Source organism: Triticum aestivum, chromosome 7B (assembly GCF_018294505.1).
Source record: "Triticum aestivum cultivar Chinese Spring chromosome 7B, IWGSC CS RefSeq v2.1, whole genome shotgun sequence".
In the NCBI taxonomy this organism is placed as follows: Eukaryota; Viridiplantae; Streptophyta; class Magnoliopsida; order Poales; family Poaceae; genus Triticum; species Triticum aestivum.
In genome coordinates, this window is record NC_057813.1 from 256,614,106 (window position 1) to 256,640,192 (window position 26,087).

Here is a 26,087-nt window from a genome sequence, read left to right on the forward strand (position 1 = left end):
AGAATAGTTCTAGGTCATGTCTACATAGTTCTCGAACCCGTAGGGTCCGCACGCTTAACGTTATGATGACAGTTTTATTATGAGTTTACAAGTTTTGATGTACCGAAGTTTGTTCGGAGTCTCGGATGTGATCACGGACATGACGAGGAGTCTCGAAATGGTCGAGACATAAAGATTGATATATTGGACGACTATATTCGGACACCGGAAGTGTTCCGGGTGATTTCGAAGAAAACCGGAGTGCCGGAGGGTTACCGGAACCCCTCCCGAAGAGTTAATGGGCCACATGGGCCTTGGTGGGAAGAGAGAGGGGCGCCCAGGAAGGGCCGCGTGCCCCCTCTCCCTCTGGTCCGAATTGGACTAGGAGGGGGGGCCCTCTTTCCTTCCCCTCCTCTCCCCCTTGCTTCCCCTCCTAGTAGGAGTAGGAAAGGAGGAGTCCTACTCCTACTAGGAGGAGGACTCCTCCTCCTGGCGCGCCCAACAAGGGCCGGCCGGCCTCCCCCCTCCCTCCTTTATATACGGGGGCAGGGGGCACCCCATAGACACACAAGTTGATCTACGGATCGTTCCTTAGCCATGTGCGGTGCCCCCCTCCACCATATTCCACCTCGGTCATATCGTTGCGGAGTTTAGGCGAAGCCCTGCGCCGGTAGAACATCATCATCATCACCACGCCGTCGTGCTGACGGAACTCATCCCCGAAGCTTTGCTGGACTGGAGCCCGGGGATCGTCACCGAGCTGAACGTGTGCTGAACTCGGAGGTGTCGTACGTTCGGTGCTTGGATCAGTCGGATCGTGAAGACGTACGACTACATCAACCGCGTTGTCATAACGCTTCCGCTTACGGTCTACGAGGGTACGTGGACGAACACTCTCCCCTCTCGTTGCTATGCATCACCATGATCTTGCGTGTGCGTAGGAATTTTTTTGAAATTACTACGTTCCCCAACAGGACAAACCCTTCAAATATAACTCAAGGCAACCATTAGTCCATAGAGATGGTCATCAATTACCAAAACCAAACATGGGGGCACTGTTGGGGAACGTAGCTGAAATCAAAAAAATTCTACGCATCACCAAGATCAATCTATGGAGTAATCTAGCAACAAGGGGAAGGAGAGTGCATCTACATACCCTTGTAGATCGCTAAGCGGAAGCATTCAAGTGAACGGGGTTGATGGAGTCGTACTCGTCGTGATCCAAATCATCGATGATCCTAGTGTCGAACGGACGGCACCTCCGCGTTCAACACACATGCAGCCCGGTGACGTCTCCCATGCCTTGATCCAGCAAGGAGAGAGGGAGAGGTTGGGGAAGACTCCATCCAGCAGCAGCACGACGGCGTGGTGGTGGTGGAGGAGCATGGCAATCCTGCAAGGCTTCGCCAAGCACCGCATGAGAGGAGGAGGACTTGGGAGAGGGAAAGGGTTGCGCCAGAACTTCGGTGCGGCTGCCCTCCCACCCCCACATATATGTAGGGGCAAGGGAGAGGGGGGGCGGCCCCTTCAGATCCAATCTGAGGAGGGGGCGGCGGCCAACAGGGGAGGAGTGCCTCCCAAGTCAAGTGGAGGCCCTCCCCCTTAGGGTTTCCCCTCTCCCATGCGCATGGGCCTTGGGGGGGGGTTGGTGCCCCTGGCCCATTAAGGCTAGGGCGCCCCCTCCCAGCCCATGCTGTTGTATTGGACATGGTGGAACATTTTTCGGACCTCCGGACCCCTCCGTAATCCTCTGGAACCTTCTGGAAGCTTCCCGATACAATAACGGAAAAACCCGAACTTTTCCCGGAACCCGAACAACAACTTTCCATATATAAATCTTTACCTCCGGACCATTTCGGAACTCCTCGTGACGTCCGGGATCTCATCCGAGACTCCGAACAACATTCGGTAACCACGTATATCTATTCCCTATAACCCTAGCATCATCGAACCTTAAGTGTGTAGACCCTACGGGTTCGGGAGACACGTAGACATGACCAAGACATCTCTCCGGCCAATAACCAACATCAGGATCTGGATACCCATGTTGGCTCCCACATGTTCCACGATGATCTCATCGGATGAACCACGATGTCGAGGATTCAATCAATCACGTATTCAATTCCCTTTGTCTAGCGGTATTGTACTTGCCCGAGATTCGATCGTCGGTATCCCGATACCTTGTTCAATCTCGTTACCGGCAAGTCTCTTTACTCGTTCCGTAACACATCATCCTGTGATCAACCCCTTGGTCACATTGTGCAATTATGATGATGTCCTACCGAGTGGGCCCAGAGATACCTCTCCGTCACGCGGAGTGACAAATCCCAGTCTCGATTCGTGCCAACCCGACACACACTTTCGGAGATACCCGTAGTGTACCTTTATAGCCACCCAGTTACGTTGTGACGTTTGGTACACCCAAAGCATTCCTACGGTATCCGGGAGTTGCACAATCTCATGGTCTAAGGAAATGATACTTGACATTAGAAAAGCTTTAGCATACGAACTACAGGATCTTTGTGCTAGGCTTAGGATTGGGTCTTGTCCATCACATCATTCTCCTAATGATGTGATCCCGTTATCAACGACATCCAATGTCCATGGTCAGGAAACCGTAACCATCTATTGGTCAACGAGCTAGTTAACTAGAGGCTTACTAGGGACATGGTGTTGTCTATGTACCCACACATGTATCTGAGTTTCCTATCAATACAATTATAGCATGGATAACAAAAGATTATCATGAACAAGGAAATATAATAATAATAACTAATTTATTATTGCCTCTAGGGCATATTTCCAACAGGCACCGCATGTTCTTTCAATAATGCTAAGCTAACAAATGGGTCTTGTCCATCACATCATTCTCCTAATGTTGTGATCCCATTCATCAAATGACAACACATGTTTATGGTTAGGAAACTTAATCATCTTTGATTAACGAGCTAGTCTAGTAGAGGCTTACTAGCGACACGGTGTTTTGTCTATGTATCCACACATGTATCAAGTTTCCGGTTAATACAATTCTAGCATGAATAATAAACATTTATCATAAATAATGAAATATAAAATAACAACTTTATTATTGCCTCTAGGGCATATTTCCTTCACGAAGCCCATGTATCCCTTCGCCCCCCCCCCTAGACTATATATACTGCCTCTCCCTCACGTTTTAGGGTTAGCAAAGATTGTAGCTCATTTGAGATGTTGCTCATCCACTTGTAACTCTACTCCATTGGAGACCAAGGCCTCCGCGAAGAAGATCCTCCAAGTGGATTCAAGACCCCGCAAGGGAACATCCCCTCATGGGCTCAAGACCCTGTCTCCGGATTGGGAAGAACTACCGCCTCTTGTATCGTCCTTTTTTGCATTTGAATCTTGTTTCGCTCTTAGTGTTCATGGATCTAGCACATGTGTGATTGTTCTTGTTGATTTGAGAGTTTCCTCTTGTTTTCCCCTCGTGTTTCTTCATAGGATCCGCTCCAATCGTGTAAGATCAGCCTTATGGTTTCCACCCTACATCACCAAACAGTCAATAAGGAAAAATCTGCATTGTTTTTTGGAAAGAATTGCCCAGAACAGGTCAAACAAAGAGTTGAAAATCTATTGGGGATTTCAAATGAAGCTTTTAAGGATTCATATCTTGGTATGCCAACTGAGGTTGGAAATTCACCAACTACAACTTTCAATTTTCTGCTTGATCGAGCATAGGCTAGCATATTTGGGTGGTCTAAACATCCAATATCCAGAGCTGGAAAAGAAGCTTTACTAAAGTCAATCATATAGGTTATCCATACATACATTATGAGCTGCTTCCAATTGCCCATTGATACTCGTGAGAAATTTCGTCAGATTATTGCCAATGAGTGGTGGGGCAGCGAAGACGGGAGACGGAAAATGCACTGACACTCTTGGGAGTGGCTGATTACTCCTAAAGCGCTCGGTTGCATGGGTTTCCTGATATGCCACTTTTCAATTTGGCTATGCTCGCCAAGCAGGGATGGCGGCTACTGACGGATCCAGAGTCTCTTTGTGCTCGTGTCTTGAAGGGACGATATTTTCCTACTTCGGATTTCTAGAATGCTTTGGCGCCAAGATCAGCGTATGCTACTTGGCGTGCAATTTTGGCTGGTGTAGGTGGGGCATTGGCAATGGTGAAAATGTGTGTATACTCTTGAATCATTGGATCCCCTCGACTCCACCATAACGCCTTCATCCTCTATTGCCTATACCTGCAAATGCCAAGGTAAAATGCTTAATCGATAAGGAAGATGGTTCATGGAATGTGGATTTGGTCGATGCTTTCTTCCGTGATGATATTGCTACAGAGGTACTACACATTCCTATTAGCAGGTATGGCGGAATAGATTTTGCTTGTTGGCCTTTTACAAAATCTAGGGAATATATTATGCGCTCGGCGTACAATATGGCAAGGTCGGCTTGATTTTTTTTTAAACTCGCAACAAGAATGGGTTTGGCCAAACATCCAATTAGAAGTGTTGGAAGGAAATCTCGTCTATCAAAGCTCCCAATAAGATGAAGGTTGTTCTTTGGCGATTTGCTCATGATTGTCTTCCATCTGGGGCTCATTTGCAGCAGCGCCATGTTCCTGATTCGCGAGTTGCTGCTTCTGTGGTTGTGTGGAGAGTGTTGAACATGCTACACTTTTTTGTCCTCGTGTTCGGACGGTCTGGGATGCGATCAAAGTGTGGCCTGGCATCCAACTCTGTCAGTCCTCCTTGAGAAACACAAAACAATGGTTCTTTGATTTCTTCTCAAGATCTTCAGACAGAGATGCCACAATTATGTTGTGTCTTTGTGGCATATATGGGAAGCTCATAATGAGGCGTGTCACTCGCCTGATATTCCTTAGCCTCGCCATATATGGTGGAGAGAATTCATGCATACACTGATTTTATTACGCAACCCCTTTTTAAATCTGAATCTTTCATCAGGCGTGAGTCCTTTTCTTCCAACATAATGTGGACTCCACAGTCGTAAGGTATTATTGTCATCAATTTAGATACCGTTGTATTTTCAGATATCAACATACCTGGGGCTGGTGCGGTGGCCCTAAACCATGAAGGAATTTGTGTTGCCGCGTTCACTGGGCCTCTTCAAAGTGCACTAGAACCTGAACTTGCGGAAGCTATGGCTCTTTGTAGGGTTGTGCAACTAGCATGGGATGAACACTTCTCCAATGTGATTTTTGCTACAGATTGCCAGTCTCTTGTGAATAGTTGACTCTGTGGAGTTTAAGTATGTTCGTCGGCAAGTTAATGTAGCTGCTCATATTTTACCTAAGGCGATGTTTGGTTCCTAGCCACACTTTGGCACACCTAACCTTAGGCAAGTTTGACCAAGTTAGGTAGGTGTTTGGTTCTAGCCACACCTAAGGCAAGATTTTTTTTTATGAGCAGCGAGCCCCACATGTCATAGACACAAAAAGTGTGGTAAGATTCCCTTAAGCAAGACAAAGTGTGGCTAACAATTTGAACAACTCAAGTAAAGCAAGTGTGGCAAAAATCATGTGGCAATATATGGCAAAGATAGTCACAATCCAAACAACCCCTAAGTCTTGTAAGAATTTATCTAGTTATGTTGTTTTTCATTCTGCTCTAGAATGTTTCCAGAAGACTCTTTCTAACTTTGTTCTAAGTAATCAATAAAGCCCACATTTCTCTCAAAAAGAATTGTTGTCATGTACTTTGGTTACCTAAGGGCCTCATTCTTTAGGCCGGGCAAGCGTCTCCGCTCGAAAAAACAATAACTATAAGAAAATTCTATGCAAGTTGAACTAAAACCACGACGAGTAAATCCAAATGTAGGGAGTACATTCTTTCGCTTGTTAACTAAGATTCATGACGAGATGTTGCACAGATGAGAGATAGAAATTAACAGATCGTGGGTCCTTCCATAAAGTCAGAAGCAATTTGATTATTTTTATTTTTATTTTACTTTTGAGTAGTATTAAGAATCGCACTTTAATTATGTCACGAAACTACGTTTCTGAGGTTGCCGCAGGAATTTTATTTGCCGCGAAATTCCACAAAATAACACTTTTTTCGTTGAGGTAGACCAGATCGACGAGGCCAATGCATCAGTAAAATCTTTATCCAAATTGCTAATGGTATATTTAAGGTTGTGCTAAGAGGTGGACCGACGGAGGCGTCGGTTGCCGATGATCACGTTTGACCTTGACAGGGGAGGGAAATTTGAGGCCACCCACCCAATTGGCAATGGTTGGCTGGCATCGAATAAACAACCCGACGGTAGCACGTCGTCGTCAATCCTGGTTTGCCAGCCAAGAAACAGAGACGGCTTCGGTCGCCGGAAAACAATGTCGACCCGAAATGTATGAGATTGATGCTGCTATTGCATATTAACACAGGTTAATTTTTGATTCTGAAGATCACTGCACATTCAGGAGATCAAGGACAAGGAGAGGTGGGGATTTACATGTACAGACGCATGGTTGGGTCACCGTAACAAAAAATCTATGGTGAGCGGCCATGGCCGCGCGTGGGAAAGAGCGCGCGAGCGGCTGCTATAGTGGTGGCTATTCACAAGGCCGAAGCTCTGGATCGATCGAGGCCGGGCCTACCAGCACTGGTCTGTCTCCCACGTGCGGCGAGGTCGGCCCCAGACGCCGTTCGGCCTGGAAGCGGGCGGCTGCGCGTAGGCCTGCACGACGACGTCGCGGTCGTAGCGCGCGCGGGCGTCCGGGTCGGAGAGCGTGGCGTAGGCGTCGTGTAGGCGGATGAAGTCGTCGCCGGCCGCGCCGGCCACGTCCGGGTGCCGCTCCCGAGCCAGTCGCCGGTAGGCGGCCTTGATCTCGCCGCCCGTGGCGCCGGCCCGCAGCCCCAGCACCTCGTACAGCGTGCACCTCCCGGCCGGCGCCGCCGACGCGACGGACACCGCGCAACGGACCGTCCGGCGGGAGCTGGAGCAGGCGGCGGCCTGGCGGAACACAGCCAGCGCGGGCCTCGCCGCGGAGGATTGCATCACCGGGGGCGGTGAAATCATCAGTCGAACCCACAAATCTGAGAAGAGAGAACGGGAGAGACGGACGGATGGGTCGGGGGAGCAGAGGAAAAGTAGGCAGGTGAGACGGGAATGCAGTTGGCTCCCGGCCGGGTTTGTTTTTATAACGCAGCGGATTGCTTCTCGCTGGTTGATATTTGTTTTTGTGAGAGGTCGGGGCTGTGAGTCAGCGGCGGCATCATAGTGATCTGGCTGGGGCGTGGGTCGACAGAGGGAGCGAGCGAGGTGCACGTCGGCGTCATGTGGGCGTGGGTGCCTACCATAGCCATGCCTTGCCTCGCGCAAGGCAAGGGCCGGGATCTCCACGTCGACTCGCGATAAAATAATATCCTGGCTGTTTTGGTTTGGGCGTGGCGGTGCCCACTGAATCGCTGGCGCGCTGGTGGGGCAAGGCAACGCGATGGGGACGCGCGCCCGCGGGTTCGGCCGACTTCCCTGCTCCTGGTACGGCGGAGAGCACACCGAATTCTGGCGGTGTGTGTGGCGGCCCTAATTTCCATCTAGAAGCGAGATTTTCTTTTTGCCTTTTGAGGACATCTAGAAGCAAGCTGTCGCTGTCGACATACCAAAGCACACGTCCTCGTCCACAGGGCTGGGCCGGGCCGGACCGCGTTCCTGCGAGCCAGGAAAATCAAGAAAAGTCACCTATTCTAGAGCGTCCCCATAGCGAGTCTCCTATGTAAACACTATATGGGCCGGTTTTGATAGCCTGCATACACCTGTGTTGTTTAGTTGCCTTCATTTACTGGGATTGGATTGAGGAGCCCATGAAAAATATTGTATCTCTACTTATAGAAGATGTATGTTTTCCCTCACGTTAGGGTTTTACTCCTCCCGGGGGCGATTTTTCGCCGCCGTCGAGACCATCGTCCCCATCCTCTGATTACCAATCCATCACTTGTCCCAAGGACGGGGGCGCGCTCCGCTGCGCCTTCTGATCTCTTGGCTGTGACGGGGCGAGGCAGAGGGGTAGGGTTCCTGTCAACAGCCCGATCTATCCAAATCGGGTTAGGTTTCTGAAGATGGCGTCGAACGAGGCTTCGGGAGCGGCTGCGGCTGAAGCAGATGGGATCGACGACGTGCAACTGATGATGAAAGAACTAGGTCTGCGTGAGGAAGACCTAGATGATGTGGTGTTTGATGAGAAGGAGGCACCGGAGGAGGCGGCGCGTTGGATAGCGCTTGCAAAGGTGAATTCTGTCAAGACCTACTCTCAGTATTGGTTCTTTCAGAACATGAGATCAACTTGGGATCTGGCCCAGGAGGTGATTTTCAAGCCACTTGAGGAGAATCTATATACGGTGCAATTCTCCTGTTTGGGCGATTGGGAGAGGCTAACCCAGGAAGAACCTTGGCACTTCAGGGGAGACGCCGTAATACTGAAGCCTTACGATGGTTTGGCAAAACCATCGACTGTTCAGCTCGATACAGTTGAGATTTGGGCTCAAATTCATGATGTACCTCCCCTATACGCTCATCTAGTTCCGTCTCTTGCTGCTAAGGTGGGAGAGGTCCTTTTTACTGAAGCACAATCTCAAGATTTTGCTGGAAATTTCCATCGGGTTTGGGTCCGGATAAACGTCATGAAGCCTTTGAAGAACGCAGTTTCCTTGATCCGAGATGGCAAGCGCCAGATTTATAGGGTGAGATATGAGAAACTCCCAGATTGGCGCGCCGTGTGTGGTATGTTGGGGCATCTTTTCAAAGAGCACGGCAATGGAATCCATCCTCCGACAGCTCTAGTTTTTAAGAACCTAAGGGCGTCGTGGACCATGCGCACAGGGCAGGGGCCAGGAGGAGGACGGGGCATAAGAGGAGGCCGAGGAGGCCGAGGGGGCGGAAGTCGAAGAGGCCCAGAACCAGCTCATGGGGGTGACATGCCAGTTGATGGAGATGACGTGATGGCGGAGGCTGACAACAGGAAAAGGGCACCGGAGCATGCTATGACTCAGAACAATATGCCTGCAATCTCATCTTCGGTACCAGCTAACGTGAGGAACAACATGCTAGCCCTCCCATCACCGGCTGCTCCAGCAAGCCCAAGTACCAAGCAGGAGACCAAGAGAGCTAAAGTGGGATCTGAAGTTGAAAAGACCTCGGGGGAGAATGGACCACAGGGAAGGATTGACACAACTTTGGCGGGCTCCGGAGAGGGGCGCCGCCGAGCCCAATGAGTATCTTTTGTTGGAACTGTCGCGGCGCGAGTAAAGCCGCTGCAGTTCCAGAACTTCGCGAATTCACGAGGAAGTTTACCCCTACCCTGCTATGTATAGTTGAAACTCAAATCGAGGGAGCCAGGGTAGAAGCTATGGCTAGTTCTATTGGTTATGATAATTCTTATGCAGTTGATAGTAATGGAAGAAGTGGTGGAATAGGCCTTTTTTGGAACAATTCAATAAAGATTGAAATTCTCGGTTTCTCTGTGTACCACCTAGATGTATCTGTTGAGGAACAGGGGAGAGACTTGTGGAGGCTAACCTGTGTATATGGTGAAGCCCGGACACACTTGCGCCATCAAACCTGGACGGTTCTGAAAAATATCAGTACTTTGAGCAGCTTGCCCTGGTTATGTATGGGGGATTTTAACGAAGTCTTACGTCCAGAAGAACACGAGGGAGTTGGGCAACGCAGCAATGCCCAGATCCAAGCGTTCCGAGAAACTACGGATGTTTGCATGTTGCTTGATATCGGCTACAAGGGCACGTTCTGGACTTTCGAGAAGAAGGTGACAGGTGGGAGTTACACAAGATGCAGACTAGATAGAGCTTTGGTAAATGCGGAGTGGTTAGCAAGATTCCCATCAGCTACCTTAACACATCTCACAGCGGCCTCATCCGATCACGCTCCGTTGCTTCTGGAGGTTGATATTCGCCAAGAGCAAAGAACACAGAGTACTTTCAAGTATGAATTAATGTGGGAATCACATGCGGGACTCAAGGAGATGATCAGAGAGGGCTGGGACCCGGGCGCTCCCTGCGTTTCGGTGGAGGATATGAGAGTAAAACTCTGGAACTTATCGCAAGAGCTATACATTTGGGGTAAGGACACCTTTGGCAGCGTCCGGAAAGAGATCAAGCATTTGAAACAGATTTTGGAGGAACTCCGGAGCGACCCAATGCGCACTGGCCCATCACATGTCGAGTTGAAAGTCAATGAGAAACTAATAGAGATGTATCACCGGGAGGAGATCATGTGGCGACAGAGATCTAGATTGGACTGGCTCTCTCAGGGAGACAAAAACACAAAAATTTTCCACATGAGGGCAAGTCTCAGGAGAAAAAAGAACATGATCAAAGCTCTACAGAACTCGTTAGGTGCCGAAATAAATGATCCCGGAGAGCTAAAGGCTATGGTGAATGTTTTTTACCAGAACCTTTATGAGTCCGAGGGAACCCAGAATATGGATCAGGTCCTTGACATGTGCCGCGGAAGGTTAGAGAGGAAATGAATGCATCACTTTGTGCGCCTTACACCACACAGGAAGTTAAAACTGCTCTGTTTCAGATGTTTCCAACAAAAGCACCGGGTCCGGACGGTTTTCCGGCTCACTTTTATCAGCGTCACTGGGACATTTGTGGTGAAGAGGTTACACAGATAGTTCTGCGGATTGTCAGGGGGGAGGAGAGTGCCCAATGCATCAATGATACTATTCTTGTTCTCATCCCAAAGGTAACTAATCCCACAAACCTATCTCAGTATAGGCCGATCAGTCTGTGTAACATGATATATAAATTTGCGTCTAAAGTGGTCGCAAATAGACTGAAAGTTATCTTGCCTGACATCATCTCGGAGGAGCAATCTGGCTTTGTTCGAGACAGACTAATCACGGATAATATCATAGCCTCTTATGAATGTCTGCATTTCATGAAACGATCCAGCTCAAGAGCTAACAGTTCATGTGCTCTGAAACTCGATATGATGAAAGCCTATGATAGGCTAGAGTGGTCCTACCTTAGGGCTATAATGGCTAAGCTTGGCTTCTCTCGGCAGTGGATTGATATAGTCATGGGCATGATTACTCCAGTCTCTTTCTCGGTGATGTTTAATGGAGAGAAACTTGAAGCTTTTAATCCTTCGAGAGGGATCTGACAGGGAGACCCAATATCCCCTTACCTGTTCTTGATCGCAGCAGAGGGCCTTTCGTGCCTCCTGAAATTCAGTTCTCAGTCATCAACCTTATCAGGTATTAAAGTGGCTCCTACGGCGCCTGCTATTAATCACCTTCTTTTTGCAGATGACAGCCTGTTGCTTTTTAAGGCCAGTGTGGAGGGAGCAGTTGCCGTGTCTAACCTATTGGACAAATATTGCAGCGCTTCGGGACAGAGAATTAATCATGATAAATCCTCCATTTTTTCAGCAAAAGATGCCCTGGCCAGGTTAGAGATGATGTGAAAAACTCGTTACAAGTTCATAATGAGACTCTCAATGAACGTTATCTGGGGATGCCCACTGATGTTGGCCACTCTAAGAACGGGACTTTCAAATACCTTCATGATCGTGTCTGGGACAAGATCAAGGGATGGATGGAAAAACTTTTATCAGCAGCGGGGAAAGAGATTTTGATCAAATCAGTGGCACAAGTTATACCTGTTTTCTCTATGTCACGCTTCAGGCTCCGTAGAGGTTTGTGTGAAAGCATTACCTCGATTATAAGGCAGTTCTGGTGGGGATCCAAGCAAGGAAAAAGGAAGCCATGCTGGGTGTCATGGGACATTGTGACACGGCCAAAACATCTTGGAGGTTTGGGATTCAGGGACTTGGAAATATTCAATCTAGCACTCTTGGCAAGACAAGCTTGGCGTATTCACACTAATGAGTCATCTTTGAGCGCTAGGATTTTAAAGGCAAATTACTTTCCGAATTGCGACTTGTTGGAGGTTGAGTTGGGATCTCACCCTTCTCAGATTTGGCGTGCGATTTTGGACGGCCGTGAAATTATGGCTCAAGGACTCATCCGGAGGATTGGGGACGGGACGAGTACATCGATTTGGACTCAGAACTGGATTCCTCGTGCTCACTTTAAGCGACCAATAACTTCGCTGGTTCCTGACCCCTCGTTAATGGTGGCTTAGCTTATAGATAACACGACTGCCTCTTGGAATGAGAATCTGGTCAGGTCGGTGTTTATGCACTTTGATGCAGAAGAGATCATTAAAATACCGCTGTGCACTCGCACAATTCCAGATTTCTGGGCTTGGCATGAGGAGAGCAAGAGAGTTTTCACAGTCCGGTCTGCATACCGAATGATTCTTCGCACAAAGCTTAGTAGGGAGGGTTGGATCGAAGAGGAAGCTGGCACATTGGGGAACGAGTCCGAGAGTAATCAGTGGTCCTCCATCTGGCATATCAAAGTTCCGTCAAAACTTCGGGTGTTTGTATGGAGACTTGCGAGACAATCCATCCCATGCAATGTTCTGCTGCACCACCGCAACATGGCTACAAATGAGACTTGTGCTCTTTGTGGAGCGCGGGACACTTGGAGACACGCCCTCCTTTATTGCCCTATGGCAGGGAGCGTGTGGGTTCTAGAGCCGGATCACATTGTGGAGCAAATGAGTATGCACACGGAGGAGAACACAAAGGACTGGATCTTTGCCTTACATAAAATCATGTCCCAAGATGACTTTGTGCGAATGGTAGTAACACTATGGGCAATTTGGGGAGCGAGAAGGAAGGCCATCCATGAAAACATTTTCCAGGCACCAGCGACACTTCATGGTTTCATCAACTCTTACATCATGGAGCTGAAACAGATAGACACAAATTCTTCACCTGTTGTTGCTCGCACTGCTACACAACGCAGGTCACCCTGGGTTCCGCCTGAGGCGGGCTTCTCGAAGTTCAACGCTGACGCTGCTGTCTCGAGGCACGGAGTCGGATCCATTGGCGTCATTGCTAGGGATCAGGGAGGTACATTCCTGGGTGCCTCAGCTTTAGTTTTCAGATTTATTTCAGATCCACCCACGCTTGAAGCCCTAGCTATACGGGAGGCTCTGGCTTTGGCCAATGATCTATATACTCAGAAGATTCAGGTGGCTTCTGACCGCAAAGTGGTGGTGGAGGACATCCAGGAACGGAGCTTGGCTTGCTATGGTGCAATTATTCAGGAGATTAGAGATATGTCTAGTTCTTTCATTTCTTGTAATATAGTTTATGAAAGTAGGAGCTCAAATTTTGAGGATCACAATTTAGCGAAGCATGCACTTACCTTGGGAGGTGGCCGCCATGTATGGTTAGGCCATCCGGGAAATCTTTAGTCCGTCCCTGTAAACATTGTGACGAATTAATAAAGCTTCACGGAATTGTCTCAAAAAAAAAACTTATAGAAGATGTAACCATTATTTCGTAATATAGTGGTTGATGTTTAAAAGTTAATCCATCTTTGGGTATGTCACGCTTGAAATGTTAAAATGAGCAGTTTCCAGCAAGCCAGGCTTGAGGGATGCAGCTGAGCGCAGATGTTTCGTTTTGTCTCGTATGTGGGTGTACTTGAAGATGCACATGTCTATTTGTTTAACTCCTAGTATCGTCCACTTTTATTAGTCCATTCTAATCTAGACAAGGTGCCTCGATTCGAGGTAAAGTCCACACGAAAAAAAAAGCATTTCGGCATTATGGTTCCATTCAGACGATCGATTTGTGGTTCATTCATTGTAGATGTTTGAAGCTATTTTGAACAAATTTTGTTACATTCATGCAAAGTTGACCGTTTGAAATTTCTTTTCACCAGTAGCTTCATCTCACAGTTTCACACGACTTTCCCATTGCATGTTTTCTTTCTGTTTCGACAATCTTAGACAAGTAAATCTAAATCTTTCTCACGAACTGTACATATGCATACGTGTGTGATAGTATATGTTTTAATGACACTCATTAATCTTCTTCATCCCTTCTAATCCTGCTCTCGGTCTCCTCCTGCGTCCTACTACACTTGCACCATCGCCTGCGTTGTTTCTCTCGACCTCCTCTCTAGCGTCTTGCTACACAGTCACCATCGACGGCGTGATCTTCCTCTCGACCTCTTCTCCGCATCGTACTACACTGACGCCATCGTAGATGTTGTTCCTCTCGGCCTCCCGCCCGCATCGTACTACACCATCGTCGGCATTGTTCCTCTCGACCTCCTCACGGCGTCCTACTACACTGGTGTCGTCCCCGACGTCGTTCCTTTCGGCCTCCTCTCCCTTGTCCTACTACACCGACGCTGCCATGGCGTTCGCACGGTATGCTTTTGTCCTCTGTCATGCATCTGCCTCAGCACCCTTATATTCGTCCCTCCGCCCGGACTTTCTCTGCGGTGACGACGCTAGCAACTAGTTCGCCGCGACACCGACGGGGTCGCTCGCCCACGACTCTGTGATCGTCGTGTTGGATGTGGCGCCGCGGTCACCGTCCACCGCAGTCGTCGTGGTCTCATAGGCACTGCATTTCTCCTCCCCCGTCCTCTACATCATCGCTCCTCTGCACGGACTTTTTTCGCGACGACGGCGCTAGCAACTAGTTCACCACAGTGCCGGCAGGACCACTCGCCTGTGACACCGTCATATCGCACGCGACGCCACGGTCACCGTCCACCACAGTCGCGAGGCACTCTAATATAACTCTGTGTGTTAACTGTAACACTCGCCCGCAACTCCAGCGTGTCGGATGCGGCACTACGGTCACCGTCCACCGCAGTCGCAAGGCACTCCAGTGTAACTTTGTGTGTTATCGGTATGTGTTAACTCTCAATCATATCCCATGTATGTAACCATACAGTGTGTAGTTGCATGAGTGGAAACAATGCAGGACACCAAACGCCATCCAAAACCGATCCCTAGTGCGGGTAGCCTCGATGCAAGCAATCAAACGAGCTGCAAATTTTGAAATTTTTTTCCTGTTTTCCCTCAGCCAGGCCCAATTGATACATGTATGCAATGCAGACAACCAAACACGCCCTATGTATCCCTCTTCACGAGTGCCAGGCATATTTCTCGCTCGTCGCTAGACGTAACTCGGTCTCGCCTCTAGCCGCGAGGGAGTGGGTCAACCCACTAGTGTAACGCCTCTAGCTCGAGTTTTTCTTACCTTTTTCTGTTTTTCTCCACCGATTTTTGGTTTTTGGCATTTCTTTACCGGTTTTCTCTAGGTTTATTTTTTTATTTCAACACATGTCTATTTTTAATACACATTGTACATTTAGGATTAGTAGAACTAAAACCGAGTACATGATGTGCGGTTTCAGTACTACTAGGTGTGAGGAGGAGGAGGTTAGCCTTGATGGCCAGGTGGTACCTCGGAAGGACACCTTTCGGTATTTGGGGTCAATGTTGCAGGAGGATGGGGATATTGATGAAGATGTGAACCATCGAATCAAAGCCGGATGGATGAAGTGGCGCCAAGCATCTGGCATTCTCTGTGACAAGAGAGTGCCACAAAAGCTAAAAGGCAAGTTCTACAGGACGGCGGTTCGACCCGCAATGTTGTATGGCGCGGAGTGTTGGCCGACTAAAAGGCAACGTGTTCAACAGTTAGGTATGGCGGAGATGCGTATGTTGAGATGGATGTGTGGCCACACGAGGAAGGATCGAGTCCGGAATGATGATATACGAGATAGAGTTGGGGTAGCACCAATTGAGGAGAAGCTTGTCCAACATCGTCTGAGATGGTTTGGGCATATGCAGCGCAGGCCTCCAGAAGCTCCAGTGCATAGCGGACGGCTAAAGCGTGCGGAGAATGTCAAGAGAGGGCGGGGACGACCGAATTTGACATGGGAGGAGTCCGTTAAGAGAGACCTGGAGGATTGGAGTATCGACAAAGAGCTAGCTATGGACAGGGGTGCGTGGAAACTTGCTATCCATGTGCCAGAGCCATGAGTTGGTTGCGAGATCTTATAGGTTTCACCTCTAGCCTATCCCAATTTGTTTGGGACTAAAGGCTTTGTTGTTGTTGTTGTTGTTGTTATTGTACATTTATAGTATACATGTGGAACATTTTTATGATACACGTTGAATATATTTAAATACACGATGTACATTTTTTAAAATACTTGGTTTGAACTTTATGAATACATGTTAAACATTTTTCAAATACTCCCTCCGTAAAGAAATATAAGTCTAAACGCTCTTATATTTTTTTACAAAGGAAGTACATGTTAAACTTTTTTTTAATATTTTTTTGGTCTAACATCGTTATCGGCTCCTCCGATGGCTCCATTGCGGCGGCGGTCAGCGGGACAAGGGGGCAGTGAACGGGGCAGAGGCAGTGGGAAAGGACAGCATGTCGTGCGAAAACAATGGCGAAATTGTTGAGTAGGCTCCGCCTCATTTTTGATGGGCCCGTATTATCGGAGTCCTACGTGACGAACGTTCGGATTTCCACAAACCTCCCCTCGTTTTGGTGCCGCTTTGAGGGATTTCGGACATCCGGACCAGTTTGAGGGATTTCGGACATCCTGACCGGTTCTTACAATTCATAAGAAAAGGGTTAAAATGTTGCGGTACCATTCCGATACCGTCAAATAAAACAAGCAGTACCGCAAACTTTTTCTTACTAATTATAAGAAATTCCTGTATCCTTTAGATTGTTTGAGTAGATGTGTTTCTCTTCAACTGTTCAAACCTTTACATTATGTTCCTGTACTGCACACGACGGTTTATAATTGGCGGCGGCGTACCAGGAACACTTGTTTATTATAGAAGACTCAAATTTTCAAGCCCCAAATCACTCTGAGGTCTGGGCATCCCTTTTTCACAGTGAACCACGGAAACGTTCAAAATATAAAAACCTTTTCAGAGTGGCATGTTGCATCTGGAAAACCGATACCATCATTTCCAGAGCTTGGGCAATCACCAACGCTCCGTCCAGCATTTTTCAGCAACGCTGTCATCTTTCAAGCATGTAGCTAGGCTAAAGTCGGGCGATCAAGTGTAAAAGAATGACTATAAATATAATAATTATTTTACATCCACGAAAGCACAATGGGCAACTAGCGTCTAACAAAGAATGGCTATAAATTTAAGCTATTTTACATCAATGGATCATACATGGACCATGAGCCCCTAACAGGATACACAAAGCAGCATCACGGTGAAGTCCAGAAGTACATGTGTCCGAGTCTGCTGGGCTGAAAAGCAGAGAGACGAACTCGAGGCTTGTTTGCTAGTTTCTTTGAACAATACAACAGCTCCTGGTGCTTAAATCTCACCAGCATCAGCAAATATATGCTGTCCCTATTTCTTCCCATTATTCGCCCATCATTACCACCACAACAGAATGTCATGCCTCGTTGTTACCCGGGGTAGAAACTTCTGCACTGCACATAGGGCATACCTGCAACATGGCAATGGCTGAAACAGTTTTCTAGTATTCAGTTTCATCGTGCGCCATTAATAACAAATTCCCTCTACAACTTAAGCTATTAGAGGAAAACATGGATAGTATACTCATACTTCAATATCTAATACTCCCTCTGTAACTTAATGTAAGGCGTTTTCAGAGTCCACGTCTTACTGTGTATAAAATTGCTGTTTATGGTTGCTTTATCATGCAAAACAGGACTTCATGAGGATTGGCATCATGCAGGCCGATGGTGGAGAAAAAGTTTATGAAATCGCATTTGATGGAGGAATTAAGAGAACTTATTGTGTGACAATAGGTCCTTTCTTGCTTTCTTTTATAAGAGATTGGTGGACATTTTTCCGGCTATGGAAGGAAGAACAGGGGGTGGACGGGTGGTGGCTGTACCTTGTTTAACTGCAGCCACTGGTTTATGCAGTCAGAATGATATGAATGCTTGCAAGGAAGTGCAACCAATGATTCACCTTCCTCAAATTCCACACGGCAAATAACACATCTGCAAAATGAACTTCACGTATCAGAACATTTAATGACTATAGACAAAATTTTGAAAAGACAAAAGTATAAATCATGTACATACTGTTCCATGTTGCTGTCTTGATTATCTTCTGCTTGGTAAGTTACTGAAGGCAATGAAGCCAGAGTATTGGCAGAAACACCTCTGCTTTCCGTACCGACCACTTCACCCAATGCAACCAGCTCCTAAGAACACCAAAACCATTAATTAATATCTAACAGTGAATCTTGAAGTTCAGTCTAGTTTAACGGAAAAGAATCTTAAATCCTCATATGCAGATATAAATGCAAATAATCACCCTTTCTTCTAGTACAAAATACAGAACTTACCTCATACGAGTATTCGTCTGGATCAACATCTTCCCATGCATCCTAAAGTTTGACATAAGCACAAATACTGAAAATGTCAGGTACCAACTTCATGCTTGGAAGATTATTTATGATTAAATTGATTATAACAAGAAAATGAGACTATTACAATGACAAAAATACAAATTGGTTGTATGGGATGGATATTGATAGATTCATAAGACTACTTTCAGCAGTTCCTAGTCCTGGATGCCAGCAACAATATGCTTATTCGCAATAAAAAGATCATGATGAAAGGAAAATTTCATTCAAAATTCGATATGGCTGTGTACATTTGAGGATGCAATGGCTAGGATGCTTTCCCTTCCTTACTGAAAAAAAAAGAACGGAAAATTACATTCAAAATTCTATACTGGTCTTCTGTATATTTACAAACGACAAACAATGGAATTAAGGCGCAAATATGCCACCATGTTAAACCAATCCACATTATTTTACTACATGTAGAGTAGTTCTAGGTTTTAGCCACCAACTACTGAATCTGATCAATGGCATGAAATTATTTATTCTAGATCACTGCAAAATACATAGATGATGAGTACTAGAAGGCAATAATGAAGATACAAAGCAAACCCTAACATGAGCAATTAACTGTATGTGTTTGAAACATTCAGCTATCCAGGTTGAAAAACTGGGCCGACAAACTAGTGCATAGATTTTAGTTAAACACAAACTTGAAGCTATCCTGAATACAATAATAAATCTAATCTTGAGATAGAAACTGCATGGTTGCCTAAGCATACACATCAATAAACATTTGATTGTAACAATGGAATGTACTGTCACCTGTGCGCTATCCCCATCTTCCTCATCTTCGCCATCTTCAACATCATGCTCCATCTCTTCCCCTACTGAAGAAACAAAGAGACTAATCAACACCCCAAAAGAGGACCGGGAGAAAACGTGACTGAATTTCGAAAAAGTCTTGTCTCCTGCACTCACAATCAGTGATCCCAGCGAGCGCCATGAGCCGCTGGGCGACCTCGCGCTCCTCGGCATCCTGCAGGGCCCGCGCATACGCCTCGTCATCCTCGTACCGCGCGGGGTCCAATTCGGGCCCCTCCGCGTCGCCCACCTCCTCATCCTCATTCCCCTCCTCCTCGTAGTCGCTCCCCTCGTCGCCTTCGATCCCTTCCTCTTCCTCGTCGTAGTACTCGTAGCTCCCAGCGTCCGAGGCATCGTACTCGCTGTCGTCCCCGCCGTGCGCGCTCAGCATCATGTACGCCCGCTCCTGCGGCGCCGAGCGCGCCAACCCAAGATAATTAAACCACGAAGCATCAGCGTCGGAACCGACCCCGGTAGATCTGGATGCTTACCTGCTCCTGGAGGACGCGCGCCAGGGCGAGGTCGGCCTCCTCCTGGCTTAAGGCGGTGAACGGCCGCCTCCCTACCGCGGCCGACACGTCGTCCCCTCCGGCTCCGGCTGCGGCGGGAGTATTGGGGCTATGGTTTTGGTCCGCGCTGGGCTTCTCGCCGCCGTTTCCCTTGGGGCCCTCCATGGGGAGGGAGAGAGGGAGCAGTTAGGGATCGGAAACGAGAAGGAGAAGGGAACGACGGGAACGAAGCAGAAATTCAATAGTGGCAACGTTAAGCAATCTCAGGCGCACCGCACACGCAAGCGCACGCGGTAGCTATATGAGGACGAGGCAAACGTTTTGCCGTGGGTTTGAACAGGACGTATCTTTTTTTTATATAGCCTTATTAAAACATGAGGTATCTGTTTTTTTTTTTCAAATGCAGGAGGTATCTGGTTGGGACCGAGTCGGTCAGGAGACTCGAGATAGAAACAACCTCACGCTTCGAAATCTCTGTCTCTAGTACTCCTTTTTCTATTTCTTTAGACAGAGTGTTTCGTCAATCTTACATAAATTTTCCCTCCTTCTCTTCATTTCCATTTTTTCTTTTAATCTGTTTTTTCCTTTTTGAAATCCGTCTTAACTGTCCCATCCTTTATTGACTTATCAAAAATGGTAATTCAATAATTTTTACCAAATGAGTAATTTTTATTTAGGTTGGTAAATCACGGGTAGAGATTTTATAAATATTTATTACACAATACCTTAATTCTGACACGTAATCACCGACTAACATGCTGAGTATCCAACCGTACGCACCAAAAGTTTGCCTGGTAAGTTTTATTCCTATGCCGAGAGTACTGAAAATAATCAAAGATAAATACTTCCTCCGATAGTCGTCTCCCTGAAACGCCCATAGATGTTAAACCGGATCATTCCGAAACTAATCATTGAGTTCCTCGAGTGCGAACTTAATGATGCATTTGGAGAAAATCCTCAAACGACGTGGATTCTATTCCGTAAGCTGGATATGATCACCCATCTCTCGAAATTTTAGACCTTGGCGACCACACAAGTTGTCATCCTCTCCCACAATGTGTTTACATCTCATAGTTTAGCAGGTCCCCAAACAATTACATAATGGGCTTGGAGGCACTCCAAATGCCCTCTCAACATCATATGTAGCTCCTTTTTTTAGACTAAGTGTCATTTTTTTACCCCTTGACTCACAGATGGTCTTGACGAAGGTCACTCACGAAGGATATATATCATCGTAAAGATAGTATCTCATGTTATAATCATGACCATTGATGGTACAGTGCATGCAGTAGTTCGCCCCGCACACAACCTTGCAAAACAATGAAGACTGGTGTAGCACGTTGATGTCACTGTGAGGCTCAGATATGCATTCAACTCTTTCATCTCTGCTCTCTTTCGCTATGTGTGTCCTCAAACTCCCTCTGAAATTAATTGACATGTTTGATCGGGCAAGACGCCATTGCCTTTGGAGAAAAGTCTTAGATCGAGATGCAAAAACTCATTCCTTCGCAGCATATGACTTGGTTAATTTTTCGCCCTAAGAAAAAAGGAGGCTTGGGGTGCTTGATCTCAAAGCTGAAAACAAAGCCTTGCTACTCAAATATGTACATAAATTCATTCATAAGGCAGATGTCCTCTGGGTCATGATAATCTGGAATGCATATTATGAACATGGATCTCCTCATGCAAAACCAGCTTGTGGTTCGTTTTGGTGGAAGGATGTTTTTCTTTAATGGATATATATAGAGGTATCACCTCCTGTGTACCCAGGGCTGGTGACACAGTGCTCTTTTGGAAAGATCTCTGGCAGGGAGATAGAGTGCTCATGGAATCTCACAATCATTTATTTTCATATGCTCATGATGAGGACTTGTCTTTGGCTCAACTACACGCGAACCCAGACCGAGCTACGCTGTCTCAGCTACCGTTATCTATTGAAGCAAGATCAGAACTGGATGATATCATGCCTGTGATCAATGCCATGACGCTGGACCACATGGGTGTTGACGAATGGATTTTGTGTTGGGGAGATGAGCACTACAAACCTAAAAAGTTCTACAGATTCCTTTTCCGAAATATAGCTTCCCCACGCTACATAACCCCAATATGGAATTCAAAATGTATCATGAGACACAAGGTCTTTGCATGGCTCATGCTAATGGATAGGGTCAACACGAGAGATATGCTAATAAGAAGACATTTCAACATTGGAGACGATCACTCTTGCCTGTTGTGCAACCTTGTTGGTCTTGAAACAAACAAACATCTTTTTTATGATGGCCAATTTGCCAAAAGATGTTGGGAAATAATAGGAGTGAACTGGGACTCAAACGGAGACATCCAGATAATGTTTGATGCAGCTTCGACATCTTGGCGCATACTTGTATTCAAAGAAATCACTATACTAGCAGCTTGGAATATTTGGAAACAAAGAAACAAGGTGTTGTTTGATGGTGAGGTGGCCACACACTTGGACTGGTTGAGGATGCTAAAGAATGATCTGGAGATCTTAACTTTCAGAACTCAAGCAGAGGCTACTACTTTCATCCAAGGGTTGATGCAGTCTTGGTGGTTCACCAAAACTCCCCTATGTAAAATGTAGATACTTGCTTTATCTCTCCTTTGGCCTTTATGGCTATGTACAAAATGTAAAATGTAATTGCCCCACCCCACCCCCACCCCTTCAATAAAGCAACAGTAGGAGCCTCTCCTACTGTTTTAATGTTCAAAAAAAAGGCTCAGGTATGTTGAATAAATAGTGTCTAATTCAAAGATCTTGTTATGTAATTGCTTCAAAAATAATGGTGGGATTTTTACAGTGGCCCTGGTATCGGCCCTGTTGAGAATATGGATAGTTCTTCTATTTCCAGTGCATGTGATCTAGTGATTCAAGCATACTTGGAAACCCTCTTGATTCTTCAAGTGCCATGAGCCTTGTTATGTCTATGGCATTTGGTCCTCTCAAGTACTCTGGTTCAAACCCCTTGATCACTTTAGTAGCAAATCTAATCATGCTTTGAGGCATGTGTTTTTAGACATCCCGAGGTACTCATCCCATGAATATGTTGGTGTGTCATATACAAGCATCCTCACAGAGAGTGCATTGGTAATTAGAGAACCCAATGTTATTCATCATAGGCCCTAACAACTCGGTAGATGTGTTCGAGCACATGTCGTTGCATCCGAAATTGATGGTGAAAATAGGGTTCAATTAGCACATCGGGGCAAAGTAGTCGTTGTACAACATCATATGCCCCTTGCCTTTGTCGGTTCAACACCCGATGTCTTTTCGATTAAGCCTTGAAGTTTAGAACATGCTCCATTTCTTCAAGAATCACGCTCATCATCCTCGTTTCATCGTCATCATTCGATGAGGATGAATCCATGGACTCAGCTTAGAAGTACTCCTCATCTGAATCCACTATGTTACATTCAAAGTAAACAATGAGATCGTAAAAAAATGATTATGGCATTTCGCCAAACGCTTGCCCTGTGTGTTGTCTGTCATGGACGATGTCAGCAACTGTGGAGGGTACCTAGGCGGCGGCCGGATCGGGGGTGGAAAGACGGCGTAGGACAGTTGTGCATGTGCCCACCCTTCATCTGTTGGAAATATGCCCTAGAGGCAATAATAAAATGGTTATCATTGCATTTCCTTGTTCATGATAATTGTCTATTGTTCATGCTATAATTGTATTAGCTGGAAACCGTAATACATGTGTGAATACATAGACCAAAACATGTCCCTGGTGAGCCTCTAGTTGACTAGCTCGTTGATCAATAGATGGTTATGGTTTCCTGACCATGGACATTGGATGTCATTGATAACGGGATCACATCATTAGGAGAATGATGTGATGGACAAGACCCAATCCTAAGCATAGCACAAGATCGTGTAGTTCGTTTGCTAAGAGCTTTTCTAATGTGAAGTATCATTTCCTTAGACCATGAGATTGTGTAACTCCCGGATACTGTGGGAGTGCTTTGGGTGTACCAAATGTCACAACGTAACTAGGTGGCTATAAAGGTGCACTACAGGTATCTCCGAAAGTGTCTGTTGGGTTGGCACGAATTGAGACTGGGATTTGTCACTCCGTATGACGGAGAGGTATCTCTGGGCCCACTCGGTAATGCATCATCATAATGAGCTCAATGTGACTAAGTAGTTAGTCACGGGATCATGCATTACGGAACGAGTAAAGTGACTTGCCGGTAATGAGATTGAACGAGGTATTGGGATACCAACGATCGAATCTCGGGCAAGTAACATACTGATTGACAAAGGGAATTGTATACGGGATTGCTTGAATCCTTGACATCGTGGTTCATTCGATGAGATCATCGTGAAACATGTGGGAGCCAACATGGGTATCCAGATCCTGCTGTTGGTTATTGGCCAGAGAGCTGTCTCGGCCATGTCTGCATGATTCCCGAACCCGTAGGGTCTACACACTTAAGGTTCGATGACGCTAGGGTTATAAAGGAAGTTTGTATGTGGTTACCGAATGTTGTTCGGAGTCCCGGATGAGATCCTAGACATCACGAGGAGTTCCGGGTGGGGCCACCTGCCCCGGGGGGCTTGATGGGCTGAATATGGGAGGGAACCAGCCCCTAGTGGGCTGGTGCACCCCTCCCCAAGGGCCCAAGGCGCCTAGGGTTGAAAACCCTAGGGGAGGGGGGCGCCTCCACCTTGCTTGGGGGCAAGCCTCCCCTCCTGGCCGCCGCCCCTCCCCTGTAGATGGGATCTGGAGGGGGCCGGCTGTTGGAAATATGCCCTAGAGGCAATAATAAAAGTATTATTATATTTCAATGTTCATGATAAATGTCTTTTATTCATGCTATAACTGTATTATCTGGAAATCGTAATACACGTGTGAATACTTAGACCACAATATGTCCCTGGTGAGCCTCTAGTTGACTAGCTCGTTGTGATCAACAGATAGTCATGGTTTCCTGACTATGGACATTGGATGTCGTTGATAACGGGATCACATCATTAGGAGAATGATGTGATGGACAAGACCCAATCCTAAGCATAGCATAAAAGATCGTGTAGTTCGTTTTGCTAGAGCTTTGCCAATGTCAAGTATCTCTTCCTTCGACCATGAGATCGTGTAACTCCCGGATATCGTAAGAGTGCCTTGGGTGTATCAAACGTCACAACGTAACTGGGTGACTATAAAGGTGCATTACAGGTATCTCCGAAAGTATCTGTTGGGTTGACACGGATCGAGATTGGGATTTGTCACTCCGTATGACGGAGAGGTATCTCTGGGCCCACTCGGTAATGCATCATCATAATGAGCTCAATGTGACCAAGGTGTTGGACACGGGATCATGCATTACGGTACGAGTAAAGTGACTTGCCGGTAACGAGACTGAACAAGGTATTGGGATACCGATGATCGAGTCTCGGGCAAGTAACGTACCGATTGACAAAGGGAATTGCATACAGGGTTTGATCGAATCCTCGACATCGTGGTTCATCCGATGACAACATCGAGGAGCATGTGGGAGCCATCATGGGTATCCAGATCCCGCTGTTGGTTATTGACCTGAGAGCGTCTAGGTCATGTCTGCATGTCTCCCGAACCCGTAGGGTCTACACACTTAAGGTTCGGTGACGCTAGGGTTATTAGGAAGACTAGTATGTGACTACCAAATGTTGTTCGGAGTCCCGGATGGGATCCCGGACGTCACGAGGAGCTCCGGAGGTAAAGATTTATATATGGGAAGTTGTCAAACGGGCACCGGGAAGTTTCGGGGTCATACCGGTATTGTACCGGGGCCACCGGAAGGGTTCCGGGGGTCCACCGGGAGGGGCCACCCCTCCCGGGGGGCCACATGGGCTGCGTAGGGCTGGGAGCCAGCCCCTGGTGGGCTGGGAGCACCCCCTCCCTTGGGCCCTTGCGCCTAGGGTTGAGGGGGGAACCCTAGAGGGGGCGCCCCCTCGGCTTGGGGGGCAAGCCACCCTCTCCCCCTCTCCCCTTGGCCGCCGCACCCCCCTAGATGGGTTCTAGGGGGCCGGCCCCCTTCTCCCTTCCCCCTATAAATAGAGGGGTGAGGGGAGGGCTGCCGCACCACCCTCCAAGGCGCAGCCCTCCCCTCCCCAACACCTCTCCTCCTCCGTTGTGTGCTTGGCGAAGCCCTGTCGGAGTACTGCCTCTCCACCATCACCACGCCGTCGTGCTGCCGGTGGAGCTGTCTTCCTCAACCTCTCCTTCCCCCTTGCTGGATCAAGAAGGAGGAGACGTCTCCCGTCCCGTACGTGTGTTGAACGCGGAGGTGCTGTCCGTTCAGCACTTGGTTATCGGTGATTCGAATCACGTTCGAGTACGACTCCATCATCACCTTGCAAGCTTCCGCACGCGATCTACAAGTGGTATGTAGATGCAAACTCACTCCCTCGACTCGTTGCTTAGATGAACTCATAGATGGATCTTGGTGAAACCGTAGGAAAAATTTTAATTTTCTGCAACGTTCCCCAACAGTGGCATCATGAGC

General features: G+C 47.2%; 2 protein-coding genes across 3 annotated transcripts; both read right to left on the reverse strand.

Annotated features, from left to right (window-relative positions):
• Positions 1 to 6,357: 6,357 nt before the first annotated feature.
• On the reverse strand, positions 6,358 to 7,227 carry LOC123157377 (chaperone protein dnaJ 11, chloroplastic). The gene has a single exon (XM_044575644.1). It carries the CDS (start codon positions 7,006 to 7,008, stop codon positions 6,583 to 6,585), a length of 426 nt encoding a protein of 141 aa, XP_044431579.1. The 5' UTR covers positions 7,009 to 7,227; the 3' UTR covers positions 6,358 to 6,582.
• Positions 7,228 to 16,928: 9,701 nt separating this feature from the next.
• On the reverse strand, positions 16,929 to 19,888 carry LOC123159673 (E3 ubiquitin ligase BIG BROTHER-related). Of its 2 annotated transcripts, none has more exons than XM_044577495.1 (7): positions 19,566 to 19,888; positions 19,192 to 19,480; positions 19,036 to 19,100; positions 18,211 to 18,252; positions 17,945 to 18,066; positions 17,752 to 17,860; positions 16,929 to 17,354 (listed from the first exon to the last, which is right to left on the reverse strand). In XM_044577495.1, exons 1-7 carry the CDS (start codon positions 19,746 to 19,748, stop codon positions 17,265 to 17,267), a joined length of 900 nt encoding a protein of 299 aa, XP_044433430.1. In that variant the 5' UTR covers positions 19,749 to 19,888; the 3' UTR covers positions 16,929 to 17,264. The 2 variants fall into 2 exon arrangements, with proteins under 2 accessions (XP_044433430.1, XP_044433431.1); XM_044577496.1 differs by having other exon boundaries at positions 16,929 to 17,337; positions 19,566 to 19,880.
• Positions 19,889 to 26,087: the final 6,199 nt, after the last annotated feature.

Bases quoted from the DNA above. Each gene is read 5' to 3' on its own strand.
- LOC123157377 (XM_044575644.1), bottom strand. From the start codon at position 7,008: ATGATTTCACCGCCCCCGGTGATGCAATCCTCCGCGGCGAGGCCCGCG.
- LOC123159673 (XM_044577495.1), bottom strand. From the start codon at position 19,748: ATGGAGGGCCCCAAGGGAAACGGCGGCGAGAAGCCCAGCGCGGACCAA. The intron at 19,481-19,565 runs GTAAGCATCCAG...TCGGCGCCGCAG, and splicing joins CGCGCGTCCTCCAGGAGCAG to GAGCGGGCGTACATGATGCT. The intron at 18,067-18,210 runs GTAAGTTCTGTA...TGGTGTTCTTAG, and splicing joins CAGACGAATACTCGTATGAG to GAGCTGGTTGCATTGGGTGA.